Source organism: Ammodytes marinus, assembly GCF_949987685.1.
Source record: "Ammodytes marinus genome assembly, chromosome: 9".
NCBI classification, from domain to species: Eukaryota; Metazoa; Chordata; class Actinopteri; order Uranoscopiformes; family Ammodytidae; genus Ammodytes; species Ammodytes marinus.
Window position 1 is genome coordinate 32904550 of NC_137213.1, and position 20641 is coordinate 32925190.

The 20641-nt window shown below is 44.7% G+C and overlaps 1 protein-coding gene across 1 annotated transcript; it reads left to right on the forward strand.

The window, feature by feature from the left end:
* Window positions 1-4896: 4896 nt before the first annotated feature.
* On the forward strand, window positions 4897-9119 carry LOC307255516 (high affinity immunoglobulin epsilon receptor subunit alpha-like; the record flags this gene model as incomplete). Its single annotated transcript, XM_080034199.1, has 5 exons — window positions 4897-4921; window positions 5475-5735; window positions 6024-6269; window positions 7520-7684; window positions 9076-9119. The coding sequence occupies 5 exons, from the start codon at window positions 4897-4899 to the stop codon at window positions 9117-9119; spliced, it is 741 nt and encodes a 246-aa protein (XP_079890325.1).
* Window positions 9120-20641: the final 11522 nt, after the last annotated feature.

The following is a 20641-nucleotide window of genomic DNA, read 5'->3' on the forward strand; positions in this document are numbered from 1 at the left end:
CTACGACCGTGATGTTCAATCACCTTCAAACAAAGCCTTTGCCCGGGAAAAGCAGCGAGTGGAGCGCTGTGACAGTGAAAATCACCGGGAGACCTCGCCAGTGTCAGCGAGTGAGCCGCCGCTCAGAAAAACTCTGTGGTTTGATGCAGGGCCGGAGTGGGACTCATTTTCAGCCCTGGAGTTTCATGCCTCAGATCAGCCCACTTTCACGCCGACATTATTAATGTAATGTAATAACAACCTTAATATGTACGTCTGCAAAAGTGCACTGTTCTCTGCACCCTTGTAATTCTGTGTTTTTAGACTGTGTGGACTCAAATGCTCCTGTTTAGCCTATAGCCTACTCAGGTGCCTGCCATGGTGCTACTATGTGCAGTAGGAGTGTACGGAGACGTCATTATCTGTAGGCTATCTGTTCAACAAACACAATTAGCCTATCTATATGTAGGCTACCTGTATTCGGATATGAAACCGGAAGTGGCTGGGGCTTATGGGCTTATGTGTGAAAAAAACAACAATTATTGTCCCTTCAGAGCCTCAAATTGATTTAATATTGGCATATTATCAATAATGAGATAGGCATATTTTCCTCATACTGTACTCATCTGTTTCTCTCTCTCATTATAACTGTCTAAGCCCCTACACGTTTGACTGTGGGACATTGAACATTCAGAGTCTGAAACAGTAGGCCTATTACATCACAGTAAATCATAAACTTGCCCAATTTATTTTATTTTTTCATCTCTGTCCCTTTTTATTTTTAACTAAACTAAGTTGTATCATCGATCTAGATAAGATTTATTTTGCCCGTTTATTTCCCTCTTCTCTCTCACTCTCTCTCTCTCCCTCTGTCTCTCATAGGCCTATCTCTGTCTCGCTATCTCTCTCTCTCCCTCTCTTTTTTAATTTCTAACTTAGTTCAATGAATAATTACTTTAGACTAGGAAACAGCGTTTTATAATCTAGTGGTCTAATTGATCAACGCACAAAAACGAAACTTTTTTTGAGCAAATCTCTTAGTTATAAACAGATTGTATGAACTAAACAAGCGAAGTGTTTGCAGATCGAATATTTAAAGATCGATTTTATTAAATGAAGAGACGTGGTTCACGTTCAGAGATTTGAAATAAATAAAAGTCAGGAGGGACTGAAGGTGACTCGGGGTCACAAACATCCAGCGGAATGGAGAGACCGCAGCTCACGGGGCCATGCATAAACGCAGCTGGTCTATCTCTTTTCTGCCACGGCAGCGGAGATGAACAGCTGATAGGTGCCACTCAAGTTAAGGCAGAACGCGCCGCGTCAATTTAGTGCATGATAGGCAAAATAAATAAATAGTTGTTTCCTGAATAATAACGAGATTATTCGCGAAGTAAACATATTCGGATCGATCATCTCATTATCCGTGCTCATCCGAATAGGCCAACATGTTCGGATTCTGGCTCATCCCAGTGCAGCCGACGCTCCAGTCGCCATTGTCCCGAGCATGCATTGAACATATATGACTGGGGGCTGTGACTAACTTTCATAAAGCCTTTGGTATGAGCGCAGAATTACAAGTTATCTTTCACCTCGTAGTCCGACATGCTGCTAGAGAGAGACACGCAGCAGGGCTAGGAGGCCCTAAATTCTGCTTCAAAATAAAAGTAATCTCACGTTACGCCAGTTAGATGCTTTTAATGTGAAACTGAAGCTGTAGGAAATGGTCAGTTTCCATTAGCAGTAACTTAACTGCGGACTAATAATATGATTTTTAATGCACCAATAGGTAAAATGATATTTTAACCCAGTGCCATGACTGGGCCGGCCCTCGCAGCCCAAAAACCAGAGCGGCCCACCGGGAATGCTCCCGGTTCTCCCGATTAGCCACTCCGGGCCTGGTTTGATGGATAAAATGATAACCGGGGATATCCTACCCGTTAACGTTGTCTATGGGAACGGCTTTCGCGATCTGTTTATAGGCCTATGTCTCGAGCCCGAATACACAGAGCCATGTCGGCAAGCTGACAGCGCGACTGGGACTGTACAGTAAGCCACCTCCCTCCGTTACTTTCTCTTTTCAGCAGAGTAAGTTACAATCACATCCGACGCATGGACAGCGTTTAATTAAAGCCTCTAATTTTTATTATCAAAAAGGCTTTGATGCAGATGAAGTCTGAACACACACAGCGGGCGGGCAGCAGTGTTTTTTAAAGGAAAGTGCAGTTGCTCATTCTTATCAGCAGCACAACTGTGTGCTGCTGCCGCAAAAAAAGGCACACTGCCCTTTTTTTGGAATGTGACAGTAAATCGATCAATTTGTCGATTCATGCCTTCGACACATCGACACGCACATAATGAGTCGTTTAACATCCCTGACTTAAACATCATTTGCAATATTAAGGGATTCAGTAGGATCTGGAGTTTGAGTTGGATTGAGGTTTTGGGTGCTGTTCATTTTTTGTTATACAGTAAAGTAATAAGAAGCGTTTTCATAATGATGTGGTTTGTACATTAAAAAACTATGTGCGGGTGTCCGTCTGACAGCCATAGAAGTCGTAGAAGATGATAGATATTATGTCTGTCCCAGTTGATTAGCTAAGCGCAATCCTAGTAGATGGCAGATTTTAGTTCAGTAGATCATACCTTATGGCGCTTTTCCACTGCGTGGTATCAGCTCAACTCGACTGAACTCGCATTTTTGGCGTTTCCACCGCAAAATCATGGTACCTACCTGGTACCTGTTAGCGGCTGTTTTTTTGGTATCGCCTCGCTCTAGATCCCAAGAGAGCTGAGCCGTAGCTAAAATGTGACGTTGGCAGACTGCCGGCCACTGATTGGCCAGAGACTACCGGCTTCAGTCTGTTGTTTATACTCCCAAACTCTCCGGGACTTTTGGAGTGTATTTTGTCTCGCCGCGTGCAGCCTTCTCTGGCTCTTTCATTTGATTTGCATCACAGACCCGAAAAAAACTTAATGAAATGTCCATATATTCGCTAAGCTCACGCAGTTGTGTTGGTTGTTGGGGATACTACTTTAAAACATACTGTACACGACACGAGAGGGGTCATGTAGGGCAGCTAGCAGCTATATAGCCTATAGTAGGCAGCTGGGACAGACATGATAGCGAGCAATTACATTACAAGCCTCGGACTGCACCGACTACCTCAATAAAATATTCAGGCTGAGACACGGCTTGCATTTGCAAACACATATCCTGAAACAAGCACAAAACAGTCAACTTTATCATGCCCGTGTTTACGTGCATAGGAATGTACGTGGCGCATCCCTACAGCTGACTGAGTGGCCAATTCACTCACCGGGACACCAACCCTCCATTTTAATGGCCCGTCACAATATTGTTCTACTTCTTTTAGCAAACAGATACAAGGGGGGTTTTCTTTAAACATTTTCCATCAGTATTTTTGGCGGTTGGTTCAGTTAATAGTACAACAACTGCTCGTAATTTCTGCCCCTTTGCGTGACGACCCCGCCCACGTTCAGGAGGTACTATTTGCAGTGGAAAACGACCCGTGCTGCTACCAAACCAAGTTGAGCTAAGCCGAGTTGAGTCGAGTAGAGCTACATGTGCGGTGGAAAAGTGCCATTATATAATACAATAGGGCTACAACTCGAGCAGGAGACTTGAGATATCAGTCCGACATGGTAAATTTGTCTGTGACTGTCAAGTCGTGTGAATAGGTACGTAGTGTGAGTAGAGCTGCAACGATTAATCGACGAATCGATGATTAATCGATTATTAAAATAATCGCCAACTATTTTGATAATCGATGAATCGTTTTGAGTAATTTTTTAATAAAAAATGTCCAAATTCTCTGATTTCAGCTTCTCAAATGTGAATATTTTCTGGTTTCTTTAATCCTATTATAACAGTAAACTGAAATATCTGTGTGTTTTGGACATAACAATACATTTGAGGACGTCAACAATTTATCAACATTTTTCAACATTTTCTGACATTTTACGGACCAAAACACTAATCGATTAATCGAGAAAATAATCGACAGATTAATCGATTATCAAAATAATCGTTAGTTGCAGCCCTAAGTGTGAGCCCGGCATTAGTTAACCATATACCATGATATACCAAGTCTAGATTTAAATTGACATGGACATGACAATTTCATTGGACGAACCAGATGCATTGTTTTAAGCAGTGGCGAACTCAGGGGAGGGGGGTGCCCTCTAGGGTGCCCCTTCATACAATAAATTATGATGATGTGCCCTCTAGAACAAGATCATTCGATGACTTGCCTTAATGAGTGCCCTTATAGTCCCCTTCTGCCCGTTTGGTGCCCTTTTAGTGCCCCCTATAGTACCCTGGTAGTCCCCTTCTGCCCGTCTGGTCCTTCTAGTGCCCTTCTGCCCGTCTGGTGCCTCCATGGTTGAAAAAGTGTTGCTAAAGTGCTATGGTGGTGAAAATGAGAGAAAGTGCCTTATTGGCTGCCCTCTACACGTGAACAAAAATGAATGAGTGCCCTAGGTTGCCCCTCCATATAATAGGCCTAAATGATGATGATGTGCCCTCTGGAGCAAGAATATGGCAAACCGAAAAAAACATGTTGTGGTTAGCTAATGAGGTGCAGACGTTCCTCTCTTTGGTAGCTGACGAACGGGGAATGTGAAAGAGGCGTTGCTTTCATGTGGCGTCGCTATGACAAACAGCTACATCGAGTGGTACTTAAATCTCCACTGGATAACGAAGCAAAAAGCGGATTAAGAGTATGTCAGCACCCATAGTGGAAAAGCGCAATTAGATGCCAAGTTAGAAAAACTTAATATTTTCAGTCTGCATAATCCGTTTAAAATGTATATACATTTTTTGAGCGTTCAAGATCATTCAAGTGTAGGTCATTTCATGCAAGAGAGACGATAATAGTCAGCTATCACCTCAACATGAGGCTGTCAGAGGCCAAAGACAGTAGCGGCACATTGAATTTTCTCCAGTCTAATTTTTACTTAAATGTTAGTAAAGATGAAAGCAGCAAGGCATCCTCCTTTCTTTGGCTAAAATGTGAACGTGCACAATGATGTGAACAACTCATTTTGGTGTTCAATTTTTTTGAAGTGCTACATGGAGATGTAACAAGTGCCCCGAATGGGACCTTCAAGGCAGCGCTTGCTAAGGTTAGGGGATAGGGCCTTCCAGGCAGCGCTGCCTTTAAGGCTCAGTTGGGGGAACAAAACACCATCAAACAGTCTCATTCCGCCACTGGTTTTAAGTGTATTAGCATAAATGCAAGTTTTAACACCTGTCCATGGGAGGCTTTTTGAAAAACAAAAAAAACAATCAAAGACAGAAACAGTTCTTATACAGTTCTTAAAGAGCAGCAATATAATGATAATCAGACGGAAATTATCTTTGGTATCATAATTTTTTCAGATACACAGGAGGTTTGTTAAACATTGATGTCAAGCTTTTGTTATGAAACGCATCTGGTCAATAAGATGAAAGTATGTACGATTTTCTGCAGCTCGTCTGACTGTGAGTCCCAGCAGTTCTCAGATGTTTAAAGGAGAATCTGTCTCTCTGAGCTGTGAGGGTGAAAACTCTGTTGGATGGACGCTGAGGAGGAACACAAGCACAGGGACAGGGACCGAGTGTGGATCAGGGTGGGGAAGATCAAATGGTTCTTCCTGTAACATCAGCTACATGACCACATGGGACAGTGGAGTTTACTGGTGTGAGTCCAGAGAAGGAGCGACTAGTAACACCGTCAACATCATTGTCACTGGTAAGATCAGATTTCTTTTTAAACTTTATTTATATAGTTAAATCCCATTGAGACCTGTTACCATTCTCACGTTACCATTCACACACCGATAGCAGGCTAACTATCAGGAGCAATTTTAGGTTCACTGTCTCTTTGCCCAGGGACACTTAGACATGTGGTGGGGAGACGGGGGGTCGAACCAGCGACCCTGTAGTTGAGGGTCGACTGCTCTACACATTTCACCACAGCCAAGTATTGATGAAGCTGAGAGTAAATGGATGAAATGCTGGAGTGTGTCTGTGTGTTCAGATGGACCAGTGATCCTACAGAGTCCTGTCCTCCCTGTGATGGAGGGAGGGGATGTCACTCTGCTCTGTGAAACAAAGACCCCTCCCTCCAGCCTCCCAGCTGCTTTCTATAAAGATGGCTCCCTCATCAGGACTGAGCCTGCAGGCCACATGACCCTCCACCATGTTTCCAGGTCTGATGAAGGCCTCTACAAGTGTAACATCAGCGGTCATGGAGAGTCTCCAGAAAGCTGGATCTCTGTCAGAGGTGAGGAGTACAAAGATGATTTCAGAAAGCCCTTGTTTTCTTTTCTATATTAACACTTGAAATTAGGGTTGCCGGACGGGTCCCGGGATTTCGGGATTCCCGCGAAATGAGTCAGTCCGGGAGTACCGGAAATTGGCCACGGGACCCGTCCTCCCGTTTTTTTATTTTTTTTATTCTTTTAATTCATTAATAGTGGCCTTTACTAATAAAATATACTCTCGCCATCATGGCCTTTTCATAAGGGAGGCTTTTGACATGTCTGGTAATACATTTTCAATGACATGCGAGTGGAGAGAGACGCACTACCGTTCTACAGACGTGGCGACAAGCGGCCGCTCTAAACTGTTGTTACGTCTGTAACGCAGCTATTGACATGCGAGTGGAGAGAGAGAGAGTCCGCGGTTCTACAGACGGAGCGACAAGCGGCCGCACAGCTAAACTGTCACGTCTGTGCTCCTCTCTCTCTCTCACACACACACACACACACACACACGCGCTGGCAGCCTGGCACAGCTGAACAGTGTTTTACTTTTCTCTCCTCAATGAGATGTTGATATTCACCATTCTTCTGTATTCAAGTCAAGATTGTATGATGAACATAAAGCAGCCTGTTTCTTTTGCTGCTTTCTCTTGTAGCGACATGAATCTAATGAGATGAAACAGCTGGAGCATCGCTGTTCGCCCCGTTCCTTCCACCAAACACTAAAGTGAAACCTAGACCTAATCCACAAAGTAGACATTTAAACCAAACCAAACTGAATAACTAATCCACTTATTAACTAAACAAATGTTAACAATATGAGCAGATATTTAACAGCAGCGACACAGGGTTGTAAACTAAAGTTGTTTCCATGGTTACCGCACAGCGTTTCCTCGCGGAGCCTCCTATCTCCACCGGTCGAGTGCACAGACAGTCTCCTCCCGTCTGAAAACGCCTTTAGATGACTTAACTTTTAATGCCCTTAGTTCATTCTAGAGCTAGCATCCAGTCTGCCCTGGGCTTATGAGGCTATAACGTGCCCAATAAACCACTCGGCCGAGTACGTGGGTACAAAATAAAGTATTAAAAAGGCACTTCCGGTTTAATGGGAATTCTCGGGATCTCCCAGGAGGAGGCTCTTTTTTCCCGGGAATTGAAAAGGGTCAATTCCGGGAATTTTCGGCAACCCTACTTGAAATGTGATCTTTTCACCTCAACCTAAAGCGAGTAAGTAAATCAATGTTTTATTAATGTATATTATGAATTTCAGAGAAACCCACCACTACAACAGATTCCTCCTCTCCCTCTCCCTCACCAACCACTACAAATCATACCAACCATATGTTGTGGTCTACTGTTCCACCTCTCTGTGCTCTGGTTCTACTGGTTCTACTGGTGTTAGTGGTGAGGCGATGCCTGCAAAGGAGACCTAAAGGTGAGATTCAGAATCAGACGAAAAAAAAATGTTGCATTAAATTTTGATATACGAACACGAGCTGTAGTTCACATAAGACAATTGTATATTTATATTTGTTTACAAGTTTTTACAAATAATGGCAGAGTCCATTTTACAAACTGCTCGTGAGTCAAATATCTGTTAGGGTTCCCATGGCTTACACTGGTCAATTTCAATTTACTGTATATTCTAGTCTTGTTATAAAAGTTATAAATGATAAAAATATTCTTGATCATTTTGCTTAATTTCAGCTGCAGAAGGAGAAAATGGAGGTGAGGGAGTTACATACATGGATGTGAAAACAGCACGTCACCCACAGCAGCCAGTCAGAAGCAGCAGAGGTAAAGATGATTGTTTACAGGTTTTGCCTGTGTGTGATTGTTCGTATATCTTTTTGAGAACCATCAATCTAAGACCTTGAAATGTCCTATTTAAAAAGGGTGTGTTGGCATTACATCAGCTCCAACAGTTTGTTGAAATAACAATTACCGTACCGTGATGTCTACTGGTGACCATATAGCTCTAGATTTAGGTAAAACTAAAAATTTAAAACAGGTTTTCTGTTTGATTTTACTATAAGTGACATATGCACAATTTCAAAATCAAAATCAAATAGAGCTTCCTCCTGCTGTTTCCTCTGAAGTGTTCTGACACTTGTGAGGTTTCACACCTTGTGTTTGTGTCTGGTCTCGTGCCAAGTGGTGAAATGTGTCGAAAGTTTTTAATAGAAGTGAGCAGTTTTGTGGGCATCAAGTTTCCCTTTTCATTTGGTGGTGTATCATTCACAGCAGGGGTGCAATGAAGAACAACTTCGGCCATTTAAAGAGTCCAGAATAATTCTATTAAATCATGTATAGAGCATTATTAATAGTAATTATCTTTATATTACTGACAAATAGATTAAATGTCGTACAGTACTAGGCTACCCCCAGTGGTAACACTCAAGAAGGCATACAGTACTGACTTTAACTTTACAATGATGTGGTAAACTAAGAAGATATGAGACTTAATGACCAATTGTAAGCTTTGGATATTTCTCACTCAACAGTTTTCTACGAGAATGCAGATGTAATAAATGTACATCTGTAGTAGTACAGTAGTCAGACCCTTGTTTACAAAGGACTGTTTACATCCACTTTTATATCAACATATTAGAACAGCCCTATTCTTCCAGTATTATTAAAATCAGTTTAAGACCAATGAACGAGCTGAAATTGGACAAAAGTATGAGGTAAACTTGAGTTTACAACAATTAGCTTTTCAGCAAAAATGGAGGTAAACTGGATTGAAAGTATTGAAATTCAGTCCAGTTAACAAGTCCCTTGTTCTGCAACAGATTCTCAAATTGTTTGATCTGTTTTTGTGCGCAGAGTTGCCACCAGAGTCAGAAGTCGTCTACTCTTCACTGAGGTAAACCCTCACATCCTCACACCCTCAGGCTGGTCCACCGACTGATGTGCAGCTGGACTGTAACTGGTCCCCCGGGCCCCTAGCATATTCATGCATTTATTTTATTTAGTAATTTTGTTAAGTTTTTTGCTGTAATAATAATAGATAATAGTAAACTTTGAGTATAGAACCTTTCATACAAGAAATGAAGCTCAGAGTGTTATACAATAAGAATATTTCATGCAGTCTAATATCTTCCAGTTTTGTGGTTAATCTTGTTTATATTTTATTCATGTGTTTGGCTCTTTGCTGAAGCAGTGAACTAGTTTCTTTGCATGGTCAATAAAATTTGGTCTAAACTGTTGTTTGTACCGTGTGGTTCTGTAGGTTTCACAAAGCTGTCAATGGAACATTTGACATGCTCTGGTGTTTGCAAAGAACAAACAAATGTGACCGCAACTGCAGCCGACAGCACGCACATCGTTCAGAGGCTAGAAACAGCTTCACTACAGCGCGTCAGGGTTTCAATGATCTTTTGTCTGTGAACTATTAAGATTGTCTAGTTTGTAGTGTATTCAATTTTAGTCTAGAAGCATTTTAAACGTCACAGCACTTAAATCATATTGTGCTCTTTATTTCTCAACACTCAGAAACACAGCTACATTTAAAAGGGCAAGTTCATAAAAAGGGTTAGGGTTAGCTCATCGTGTGTGAAAAATACATATTCAAGTTTATCTGTGCGACAATTAGCCTTCAGTGGTGAGATTTATTTAAAGCATCTGAATATATCTATATAGCAGATCAGGCCAGACCGACCTACGCCACAGCCTTGTTGCAAAGCATGTTCACGTGACACAGGAGATTCAACACACAGGCTGAAATATACAACACACAACTCACAAAGGGACGAATGCACCAGCTACCTAATGATACAGAGAGTGGCATTCAAGTGAAGAGCGATTTCTTTCTCTGTCAACTCAACTGTCATTTTTGGTTATTTTTTGCTCAGATGACAAAGGCAAATTTTGAATTGATCCCGATGCAGCAAAATCTTAACTTTATCCTCGGCATTAAAACAGTTCTATTAGATTTAATATCTTGCTTCTGAACATAATTGTATTTTTGGAGCATTAGGATCACTTTCCTGCTTTTCTCCTATTAATGTCTTCCTTTCTGCTTTCTCTCTCCTGTGCTGAATGTTTATTCTCAACACAGCTCTGCCACCTAGTGGTTTTCTGTCTGTACTGCATCTCCACCGTCCTCTTAGTGTCTCTATACTGACACAAGCACACAGGTAACAACCTTACACACACTCATCAATATGCAATGACTAAAACAAGGCGCCATTTTTGCCGTTTCCATGATTTCTCTCCCCTTCCCTTCATTCTGCTAACCTGACTGCCCTGCAACACCCGCCACAGAGAATCAACTCCACAGCAGCATCAAACCAAATAGTTACTCAGCACATGAGGTAGTGGTTGTCCATTTGCACAAAATGATAATAATGATCAGGAATATGATTAATTAGGCTATTATTTAACAAACTAATATAGGATACAGAATTTCAGGTACCCAGCTGCTTGTAAAAAGTAAAATTACCAAAGAAGAGACAAACTTTTTGCATGCATGGAAATAACATTGGATTTTTTTTTTAACTGTATGATGCTGAATGTGAAAAATAAATAAGGAATTTTATAAGACGTTTTATAACGGCGTCGGAGGGGCCGATGCCGCTGAATGGCAGCCTCGCTTCTGTCAGTCTGCCCCAGGGCAGCTGTGGCTACTATGGTAGTTTACCACCACCGGTATGACTGTGTGTGAACGAGTGGAACCTGGAACCATGTAAAGCACTTTGGGTGCCTTGAAAAGCGATATATAAATCCAATCCATTATTATTATTATTATTATTATTATTATTATTATTATTATTATTATTATTATTATTATTATAAGCCGTCCACCATCAGCTAGTGAAAGTGACATCTCAGTGTTAATTAACTGTATAGGGTAACTTTGACTCTCACTCTCTTAAATAATTTATGAGTTTTGTAATGTATATTCAACTGCCATGAAAAGCAAAAACTTTCTAAAAAAATTAAAACAATTATAAAAGAAAAATAATTATATTAGTGTGAAGTTTGTACAGTCTCAGTGCACTCTGTGTTTTAGATTGTTATTTTTAGCGAGCTTGCATTAAGGATTACTGGAGCGCTTTAAAGTTGAAGCTCATGAAGACACAAGACAACAGTACCTCCATATGTGCAATGTAAACAGCCCCTACCTCAGTCTGAAGAAGCAACTGGCTCACTGCGACATTGGCCAAGGCTCCTCTGATCCACGGTCCCCTCCTACGTATTTGTTTGGACTAGAATAGAATAGAATAGAATAGAATAGAATAGAATAGAATAGAATAGAATAGAATAGAATAGTTTACTGTCATTTTCAACAAGATTAAAATGAGCTTTTCCTTAAAAGGTGAAGTGTGTAATATGACATCATCAAGAAAGTTCTAGAATGCAACGCTCCCTGGGTAACCCCACCCCTTTTGAATAATAACAGGAGCTACAGTGGCCTTCAAGGACAAGAACAATTCTACATTTTAAACAATGCACCTGATGACATTCCAACCAACATGTAGAAAATGTAATATTAATATTTGTAATTCTCTGCTCAGGAGGATAATTCAGATTATTGGCAGAGGAGATTTTACAGCAATGAGGACATATTTATGAATGAGGATATTGATTTTAGCTAATGAATTACTTAAAATGTTACACAGTGCCCCTTTAAGGTACATAAAAAACAGAAATCCACAAACAACATTCAAACTGCATTCGTACCAATAATTAACAGAATTAATTGAAGGGTTAATTGATCAGCATTCAAATTGTCAGTTAACAGGTAAATATAAAATGACTAGTGTTGACTAATTATGGTTTATTAAATTGTATGTTTTATAATATGGGATTACTAGCTAACAATAGTCTAGCTACTGTGACTTAATAGCTAGTGAGTTTTACAAGATAACTAAGCTGCCATACCACAATAAATATGAACCACACATTGCTTGTTAATATTTAAATCATTATGCTGAATAATTGGAAGTAAATGAACGAGAAACCAAACATAACTTACAGTGCACAGTTGAGGTTTTTGTCGAGCTGAATCTGACGGTTCCGTGAATGGCAGAATCAAAAGTTGTAGATGGAGGGCTCATGATGAAGATTTGCGTTGCCGGTTTCTCGTCCTTTGGTCCTCATGCCGAAGAAGTGTAATTTCAAATTGGTGGAAGATTATGAGGATTTGAAAAGAAAATCCAATACTGCCCTGAAAGAGCTGAACATTTTGATAGTTGAATGGTTTAAATTAAAACACAACAAGTAGCCCAGGCCAACGGATAATTGACTGAAAAATCACATGGAATTTGATTTGAACAGTCTCCGGATGCACCATGAGAGCTGGACCAATGAATTATTTAGTTTTTTTAGTTGATGTCATTTCAGTCAATAAATGTAAAAGTAGCCTATAGGCATCAAAACTATTAACGGAGCAATTAATGAAGCTATCAATCAATCCCATCAAACCCATAAACAAATATAGATAAATATCAGACTCAGGCTAATATAGGCATAGGCTATGAGACAATACGGGGCTTCTGTTGCCAGGTGACAGGACCTACCGGTGCCACAGTATTGGCGGTGAGTGTCACGTACGCGCATAGCATCGATAGATCCACAATACCTCGTAGCGCCCGGTGCGAAAGAAGCTTTTCCGGTTTTAACGGGGTAAAATGCCAGATAATTGCACCAGACACCGTCCCTGCATTCCAATAGTAGTTGCACTTCCCCTCGTTCACCTCCCCTCAGCCCTTGGCATGACGTAACAGCATACGTTGCACGGAGGGAACTTGGAGAGCGGAGGGAGACTGGGCGGGGGAGGAGCGGAGGATTTAAATGGAACCCACTTGCCCACTTGCCCTTGTAGTCGCAATGGACCGTCAGTCACATAGGTAAATCTGAATGCAAATAAAACAGAATTATAACATTCTGCTAAGGTAGCCTATGTTGCAGAAAGCCATTTCCATAGCATAACAAACATTGAATTTCGACACGGTAACTCAGATTATCAAGATATTGTTACTTACACATGTAAATAGTTTGCTCCGACATATTTTCTTATTTATACTTTCAACCAAAAACATTTGTTTTAAATAGTCCTCTAATTGGCAGCCATCGGTGTTATAGCAGCAATGTGTAAACTGCAATACATTCACTGGATTGTTCGTATGGAAATAGGATAGCCTAATTGCGTTTTGGAATATATTTATATATTGTAGTGATCTTACATAATTCACCTATGGAACTGAAGTTCCGGGGTTCCGGGGGAACTGTTATGACTGGGGGAATTTCCTGTTTTGTCTTGTTGGCGTTTTGAGACTATCAAGAGTTTACTGTCTGCTCCGTTGTTGTTACTCGACAAGTGTATTAATGTCATTAAAGCAGTTAGCTCCGTCTTTTGACACTCCGCCTCCGACTCCCGTCTCTACACGCCACATTGGTGACCCTGACGTCAGTCCCGCTGAAGATTCCGAGACTGATTTGAATATCGATCGCAACAGCATGGCGCTTTCCATCGTTCTCAAACTGCCGAAGTTCTGGGAGACGTCCGCGGCAACGTGGTTCGCACAGGCAGAGGCTCAGTTCACCCTCCGTGGGATTACGGATGATGCCACACGCTATTACCACGTCGTCTCAGCACTGGAGAGCTCCACTGCAGCCAGGGCAGTAAGCTTTATTACATCTCCTCCTGCCCAAAATAAATATGCAGGGCTCAAGGCTTACCTCCTCAAAATCTTTGAACTGTCAAGATCGGAAAGAGCCCGGCGTCTTCTTGCCATTCAAGGCCTGGGGGACAGCAAACCCTCCGAACATATGGAAATGATGTTAAACCTGCTGGGCACGGAGGTACCAAATTTCCTTTTCATCGAACTCTTCCTGCGACACATGCCACCACACGTCCAGACAGCGCTCGCGAATACATCCATCACGGAGCCACGGGCTCTGGCAGAGGAGGCAGACAGGTTCTTTCTGGCCACCCAGCGTTTCGCCCCGGATGTGCTGGCCCCGACACGCAGTTACACTCGTGCGGGCAGCAGCGCTCCCCTTGGCGGAGGACACGCGTCCACCGACAGCCTTACCGCTGCGGGCTTGTGCTATTTCCATGCACGTTTCGGGGCCAAGGCAAAAAAGTGCCGCTCTCCGTGCACTTTCAACGCGGCGGGAAACGCCAAGGCCTGCGCTCAGTAGTGGCCGTGAGCGCAGGCACAAAGGGCCGGCTGCTGTTCATCGTGGACACCCTCTCCAGGCGTAAATTCCTTTGCGACACCGGTGCACAGAGGAGCGTGGTGCCGGCTACGGTGGACGACGCCGCCGGCGGGTTGCACGGCCCTCCCTTGACATCTGCCAACGACACCCCGATCCGAACGTATGGCACGAAGTCTGTGGATTTATGTTTTGGAGGTCAACGGTTCACATGGGATTTTGTTACAGCCGACGTCTCCTTCCCCCTCCTCGGCGCAGATTTTCTGTGCGCACACGGGCTGCTGGTTGATGTCAAGAACGAGCGCCTGGTGGACGCATTGACCTTCTCCTCGTTCGCATGTGTCTGCGATGAGGGGACATACGACGGCCTTTCTAGCTCGCTCTCTGAGGGTGACAAGTACCAGCGGCTGCTCAGAGAGTTCTCTAGCCTGCTGCAACCAACCTTCTCGTCCACGTCGACGAAACACGGTGTGGAGCACCATATTGAGACGAAAGGGCCCCCTGTCCATGCCAGGGCCCGACGGCTCGCTCCGGAGAGACTGGCGGTTGCTAAGGCTGAATTCGCCAACATGGAGCGCCTGGGCATCATTCGCCGTTCCGACAGTCCGTGGTCCTCGCCACTCCACATGGTTCCGAAGCAGGATGGCGGCTGGCGCCCATGTGGAGACTACCGCCGCCTGAATGACGCCACCACGCCCGACCGCTATCCAGTGCCCCATATTCAGGACTTCTCCGTGCATCTGGCGGGGAAGCTCCTGTTTTCCAAAGTCGACCTTGTGCGGGGCTACCACCAGGTTCCGGTGCACCCTGCGGATGTCCCGAAGACAGCTGTGGTCACTCCGTTTGGGTTGTTTGAGTTCCTCAGGATGCCATTCGGCCTGAAAAACGCGGCCCAGTCCTTCCAGCGGCTGATGGACTCGGCGCTGAGGGACATGCCTTTCATCTTCGTCTACTTGGACGATGTCCTGGTCGCCAGTTCCTCGGAGGAGGAGCACCTCACACACCTCCGGGCCCTCTTCACAAGGCTCGACCGCCACGGCTTGATCATTAACCCGGCGAAGTGTGTTTTTGGGGTGCCGTCCATCCAGTTCCTCGGGCACCTCATCAACAGGGATGGTGCCGTCCCCCTTCCGTCGAAGGTGGAGGCTGTTTCCAACTTTCCCCGCCCACGTTCGGCCCGGGGGCTCCGGGAGTTCCTGGGGATGGTCACCTTCTATCACCGATTCATACACCGGGCGGCCCACACTATGCGCCTGCTGTATGAGGCCCTCAAGGACAAGGCGCCCGGCCAAGACGTCGACTGGACTGCAGAGAGGGACAGAGCGTTCGAGGACACTAAGACTGCATTGAGCCGGGCCGCGTTGTTGGTCCACCCGTTGCCCGGAGCTCAGGTGGCCCTCACAACCGACGCGTCCGACTACGCGGTTGGCGCGGTGTTAGAGCAGTGGGACGGTGGCGCCTGGCAACCGCTCGCCTTTTTCAGCCGCCAGCTGGTACCCCGGGAGCGCAAATACAGTACTTTCGACAGGGAGCTGCTCGGCGTCTGGCTGGCAATCCGTCATTTCCGCTTCGCCCTGGAGGGCCGTCAGTTTACGGTTTTTGTGGACCACAAACCCCTCACGTTCTCCATGTCCAAGGTAGCCGAGCCGTGGTCCGCCCGCCAACAGCGCCAGCTGTCATTCATCTCTGAGTATACCACGGACATCAGGCACATCGCTGGCAAATCCAACGTGGTCGCGGATTGCCTCTCCAGAGTGATCGTCGGCGCGGTGCAGCTGGATCTCGACTACTCGCGTATGAGTGCGGAACAGGCCACGGACCTCGGTTTTCAGTCCCTCAAAGACTCGGACACCGGGCTGCGCCTGGAAAAAGTGGCGATCGGCGACTCAGGGGTCAGGTTATGGTGTGACCTCTCCACCGGCCAGCCCAGGCCACTGGTCCCTGCCGGCTGGCAGCGGGCTGTTTTCGAGGCAATACACGGCCTGTCCCATCCCGGTAGGAGGGCGTCCGTGAGGCTGGTCTCTCAGAAGTTTGTCTGGAAAGGACTGAAGAAGGACGTACGGGCCTGGGTCGACTCGTGTGTGTCCTGTCAGCGTGCAAAAGTGCACCGCCACACCAAGGCCCCGTTGGAGCCATTCGTCGTCCCTGGTAGGAGGTTCGACCATGTCAACATCGACCTGGTGGGGCCACTCCCCCCTTCGCATGGTTTCACCCACCTCCTCACGATGGTGGACAGGACGACGCGTTGGCCTGAAGCTGTGCCACTCACCTCGACATCGTCTTCCGATGTGGCCCGTGCGTTTATCGGCACGTGGGTCGCGCGCTTTGGGACACCTTCGGACCTCTCCTCCGACCGGGGTGCACAGTTTACCTCGGAGATCTGGAATGTGGTTGCCAAGGATCTGGGGGTTAAACTGCATCGCACTACCGCATACCATCCTCAGGCTAATGGTTTGTGCGAGCGGTTCCATCGCTCCATGAAGGCGGCCTTGCGTGCCAGTTTGACGGACGGCAACTGGTTGGACAAACTTCCCTGGGTGATGCTGGGGCTCCGGACGGCGCCTAAGGAGGACCTGCAGTCCTCGTCTGCCGAGTTAGTCTACGGTCAGGTGCTGCGAGTTCCAGGGGATTTCATTCCGAACGCCACAACACCCTGGTCGGCGGCCAGGCAGCGGTCCTCTCTGCTGGAGGTCGCCAAGCAGTTCGCACCCGTCCCCACTTCGCATCACTGCACCCCCGTTTCCCTGGTGCCACCCAATCTGCACACGGCGGAGTTTGTGTTCATCCGCCACGACGCCCACCGTGGACCGTTGCGCCCCCCCTATGACGGGCCGTTTAGGGTCTTGCAACACGGGGATAAGAGCCTGGTCGTGGACGTCGGTGGTAGGCCCGAGACTGTCTCTGTCGACAGGATCAAGCCTGCCCACGTGGACATTTCCAGACCGTTGGAGTTGGCTCAGGCTCCGCGCCGTGGACGCCCCCCGTTGCCACGCCCCGCTGGGCTCCCTGCCGCCTTGTCGGTGCCGTTGCCGCCCAGTCCTGGGCTTGGTCCTGCCGCACCCACCACGCCCCTCCCCTCTTCGGCCCCTGCCACTCGTTCTAGTCGCGGCCGGGCCATCGTGCCTTTCCGGCACGGGGACTTTGACTATGGGTGAATTCTGGGGGGGCTTGTGTAGTGATCTTACATAATTCACCTATGGAACTGAAGTTCCGGGGTTCCGGGGGAACTGTTATGACTGGGGGAATTTCCTGTTTTGTCTTGTTGGCGTTTTGAGACTATCAAGAGTTTACTGTCTGCTCCGTTGTTGTTACTCGACAAGTGTATTAATGTCATTAAAGCAGTTAGCTCCGTCTTTTGACACTCCGCCTCCGACTCCCGTCTCTACACGCCACAATATATATATTTGTCCTGCGGGTGGCCGCGATGTCCCTAAAAGCATACAGTCTACCGGAAAATAAATTGAGAAGAAGAAGAAGACGAACTGCAATGCACTGTGGGTGATATCCACCTCGGAGTGACCATCCATGTTGACTTGATCACTCAGCCCTCCGAGGGTCTATCTCACGAAGTTCACTTCAGTTTCCAGACTATTGGAACGACACTTAAGATGGCAGCGGGGATTCCCCCGAGGGCAAGTGCCTAGGGAAAGTGAACGAGGGCCTGTTGAACGGGTATTGCAACGTACCCCGTGTGAAAAGTTGACATGAGGGGAAAAAAATCACGTCAGCACTACCGCATAGCATTTTCGAACGATAGCATGAATGCTAATAGTAGGCACGAGCAATTAAATCAGTACTCACTCTGGTAGTTGAAGGGAAGCGGGAGGTAATGGACAATGGACGGCTAACAGAAGAAACAGCTGCGACAAGCTACGATCGCAAACTAGCAACCCAGATGTCCACAGCCCCCTCTCTCTCTCACACACACACACAGTCTTGGAACAGATAAATCCTTTAAGTAACAATTCCATGCGCCATTTCATGATGAGCATGAGCTTGTCTCAATAGATACAAAGCTTACGGTATGAAAGCAGAGCCAATAGCTATTATGCTAATGCTTATGGCTACTAGCAACAAACGTCACAACACGTTTTTACGCGGTAAAACATTTAGTCAAAATAGAAAAAATAACACAAACACTTACCACTGGAACATCACAGCAGTCCAAAATATATGATAACTGTCCGTCCGACATGTAGTTATGAACGACATCGGTCTTCAACAATGTTATCTTGATGGTGATAAGTCGCTAAATGCCTTTCTCGATCGCACGAGACCGAAGACAGTGACGCTAAGCCCCACGTCCTCTACGTGAGAATGAACTTGGATTGGCTGTCAGATTTACAACTATCCAATCAAGCTAGAGAAGAGCAGAGATTGACATATTATACTGTAAACAAAGTTAGGTTGTAATGCATTAGCCATTAGCCGACTCGTGCTGGCTCATGTACTGTACTGTCAGTCAAATATCCATTTACATCAACTCCAACCTTCCAGCTTTTAAACAGTAAATAATATTAATTTTGTATTTCTAAATCTTTACATTCATATTTAGGCCTATATTTTAACCATATTTATACTTTTTCATTGTAGTATATATTATAAGTATTTCATTAATTAATTCCTAACTATTAAATAGCTTGATGTCTTCATTCATTTTAACCAGGGCTACACAGGTTTGTGTGCCTCATTATCAGAAAGTGACGCCGTGGCTGGGGCAGGCCTCTGTCGCCCCCTAGCGTTTGGAGTGGTTTGACCCACCTACAGTGTGAGGTGACAACATTTCTTTATGTCAATGGGTGATACACTCTTGATTACTGTTTAATATTTATCCTGTTAATTTGGATTGTTCTGAGGGGTTTAAATCAGTGGGTCCTTTTTATTCCTGGGTTTCTAGCCATAGCCTTGATTAATTAATTGTGTCAATAAAAGTTTATATTACCGTATCCTCACCTCAAGTTGTGCTCTGAATTTCTCTTGCCTCTGATACCAGACCAGACCGGGTTAACAAAGGTGGTGGCAGCTTGAAATCTATCTAACCAACTAAGTTACATGTATTCATGTATTTTCTGAAAGATGAACTAGACTTCACTGATAGTTGACTCTTTTTTATTTATTTTGTTTCCAGCGACATAGAAAAAAAGGAGATAAAATGAGCACCAACATAAATATATACTGCAAGTACACATGAACATAGTCTACACATACTATGCCTTCCTATCAGTTTTCAGGAGAGTTAAATAATTTTTTTATTTTTTTTGTTAGACAGTACAGAGTTGAAATGGGGAGACAGAGAGAGAGGGGGGATGACCTGCAGTAAAGGTCCATGGGTCAGACTCGAACCTGCGACCACTGCAACGAAGGCCGGAGCCAATATGGTACACGCTCTATCCACTACGCCACCGGAGCAGCCGAGACAGTTACATTTTTACACTTTCCTCCATCCATCCAATATCTTCCATATCTCATTGTTCCAAACCGACAGCGCATCAAAAATCCTTTATTTTTATTCCCAACACATGAACACTGCATGGCCTTAATGATACAGTATATAGGGCCTATTCTACCAAGAGGGGGCGCCACACTCAAATAACTAATCATTGTTTATAGACTTTACAGTAAACGGTACAGCAAACAGACAATTATCCCCTGAAAAGAAAAGAAACACACATCTTATAAGTAACACAAAACACAAATTTCTTCCAACAGCTATAAAACCTGTTCATGCAGCCTTTGTAGCCTGACGAGACCAGCCTGGAATTGGGTAAGATGTGAGTTTCTAGATGGTATCTCTGAGTCCTTAAAGGAATACTTCACCCATACAGAACTGGCGTTTTATTATTATAAAATCGCTATTATAATATAATGAATGAGGTTTTTCTTCCCTCAATCTTCCCTTGGCCCAGCTGTCCTGTTAATCCTAACCCTACATTTTACCATGAGTGATGTCACGCATGGGAAAATGTAGTGTTAGACAATGAGACCATAAAACACTCTTTCTACATTTTTCTCAGGCTAGGATGAACCAATTTCTAAATTTTTTGCACATTTATACTACATAGGATCTCAGAGTTCAGTACACCTTCATATTCCCACCGGTGAAGTGGGTCTTGAAAGTCTATTCTTACCACGCAAACAAAATGTTTTATGCACTGTTGACATTTTAGCTTCATCAGAGAACGACAACACATCTATCACTATTCCTGCGTTCCAAATCGCATACTCT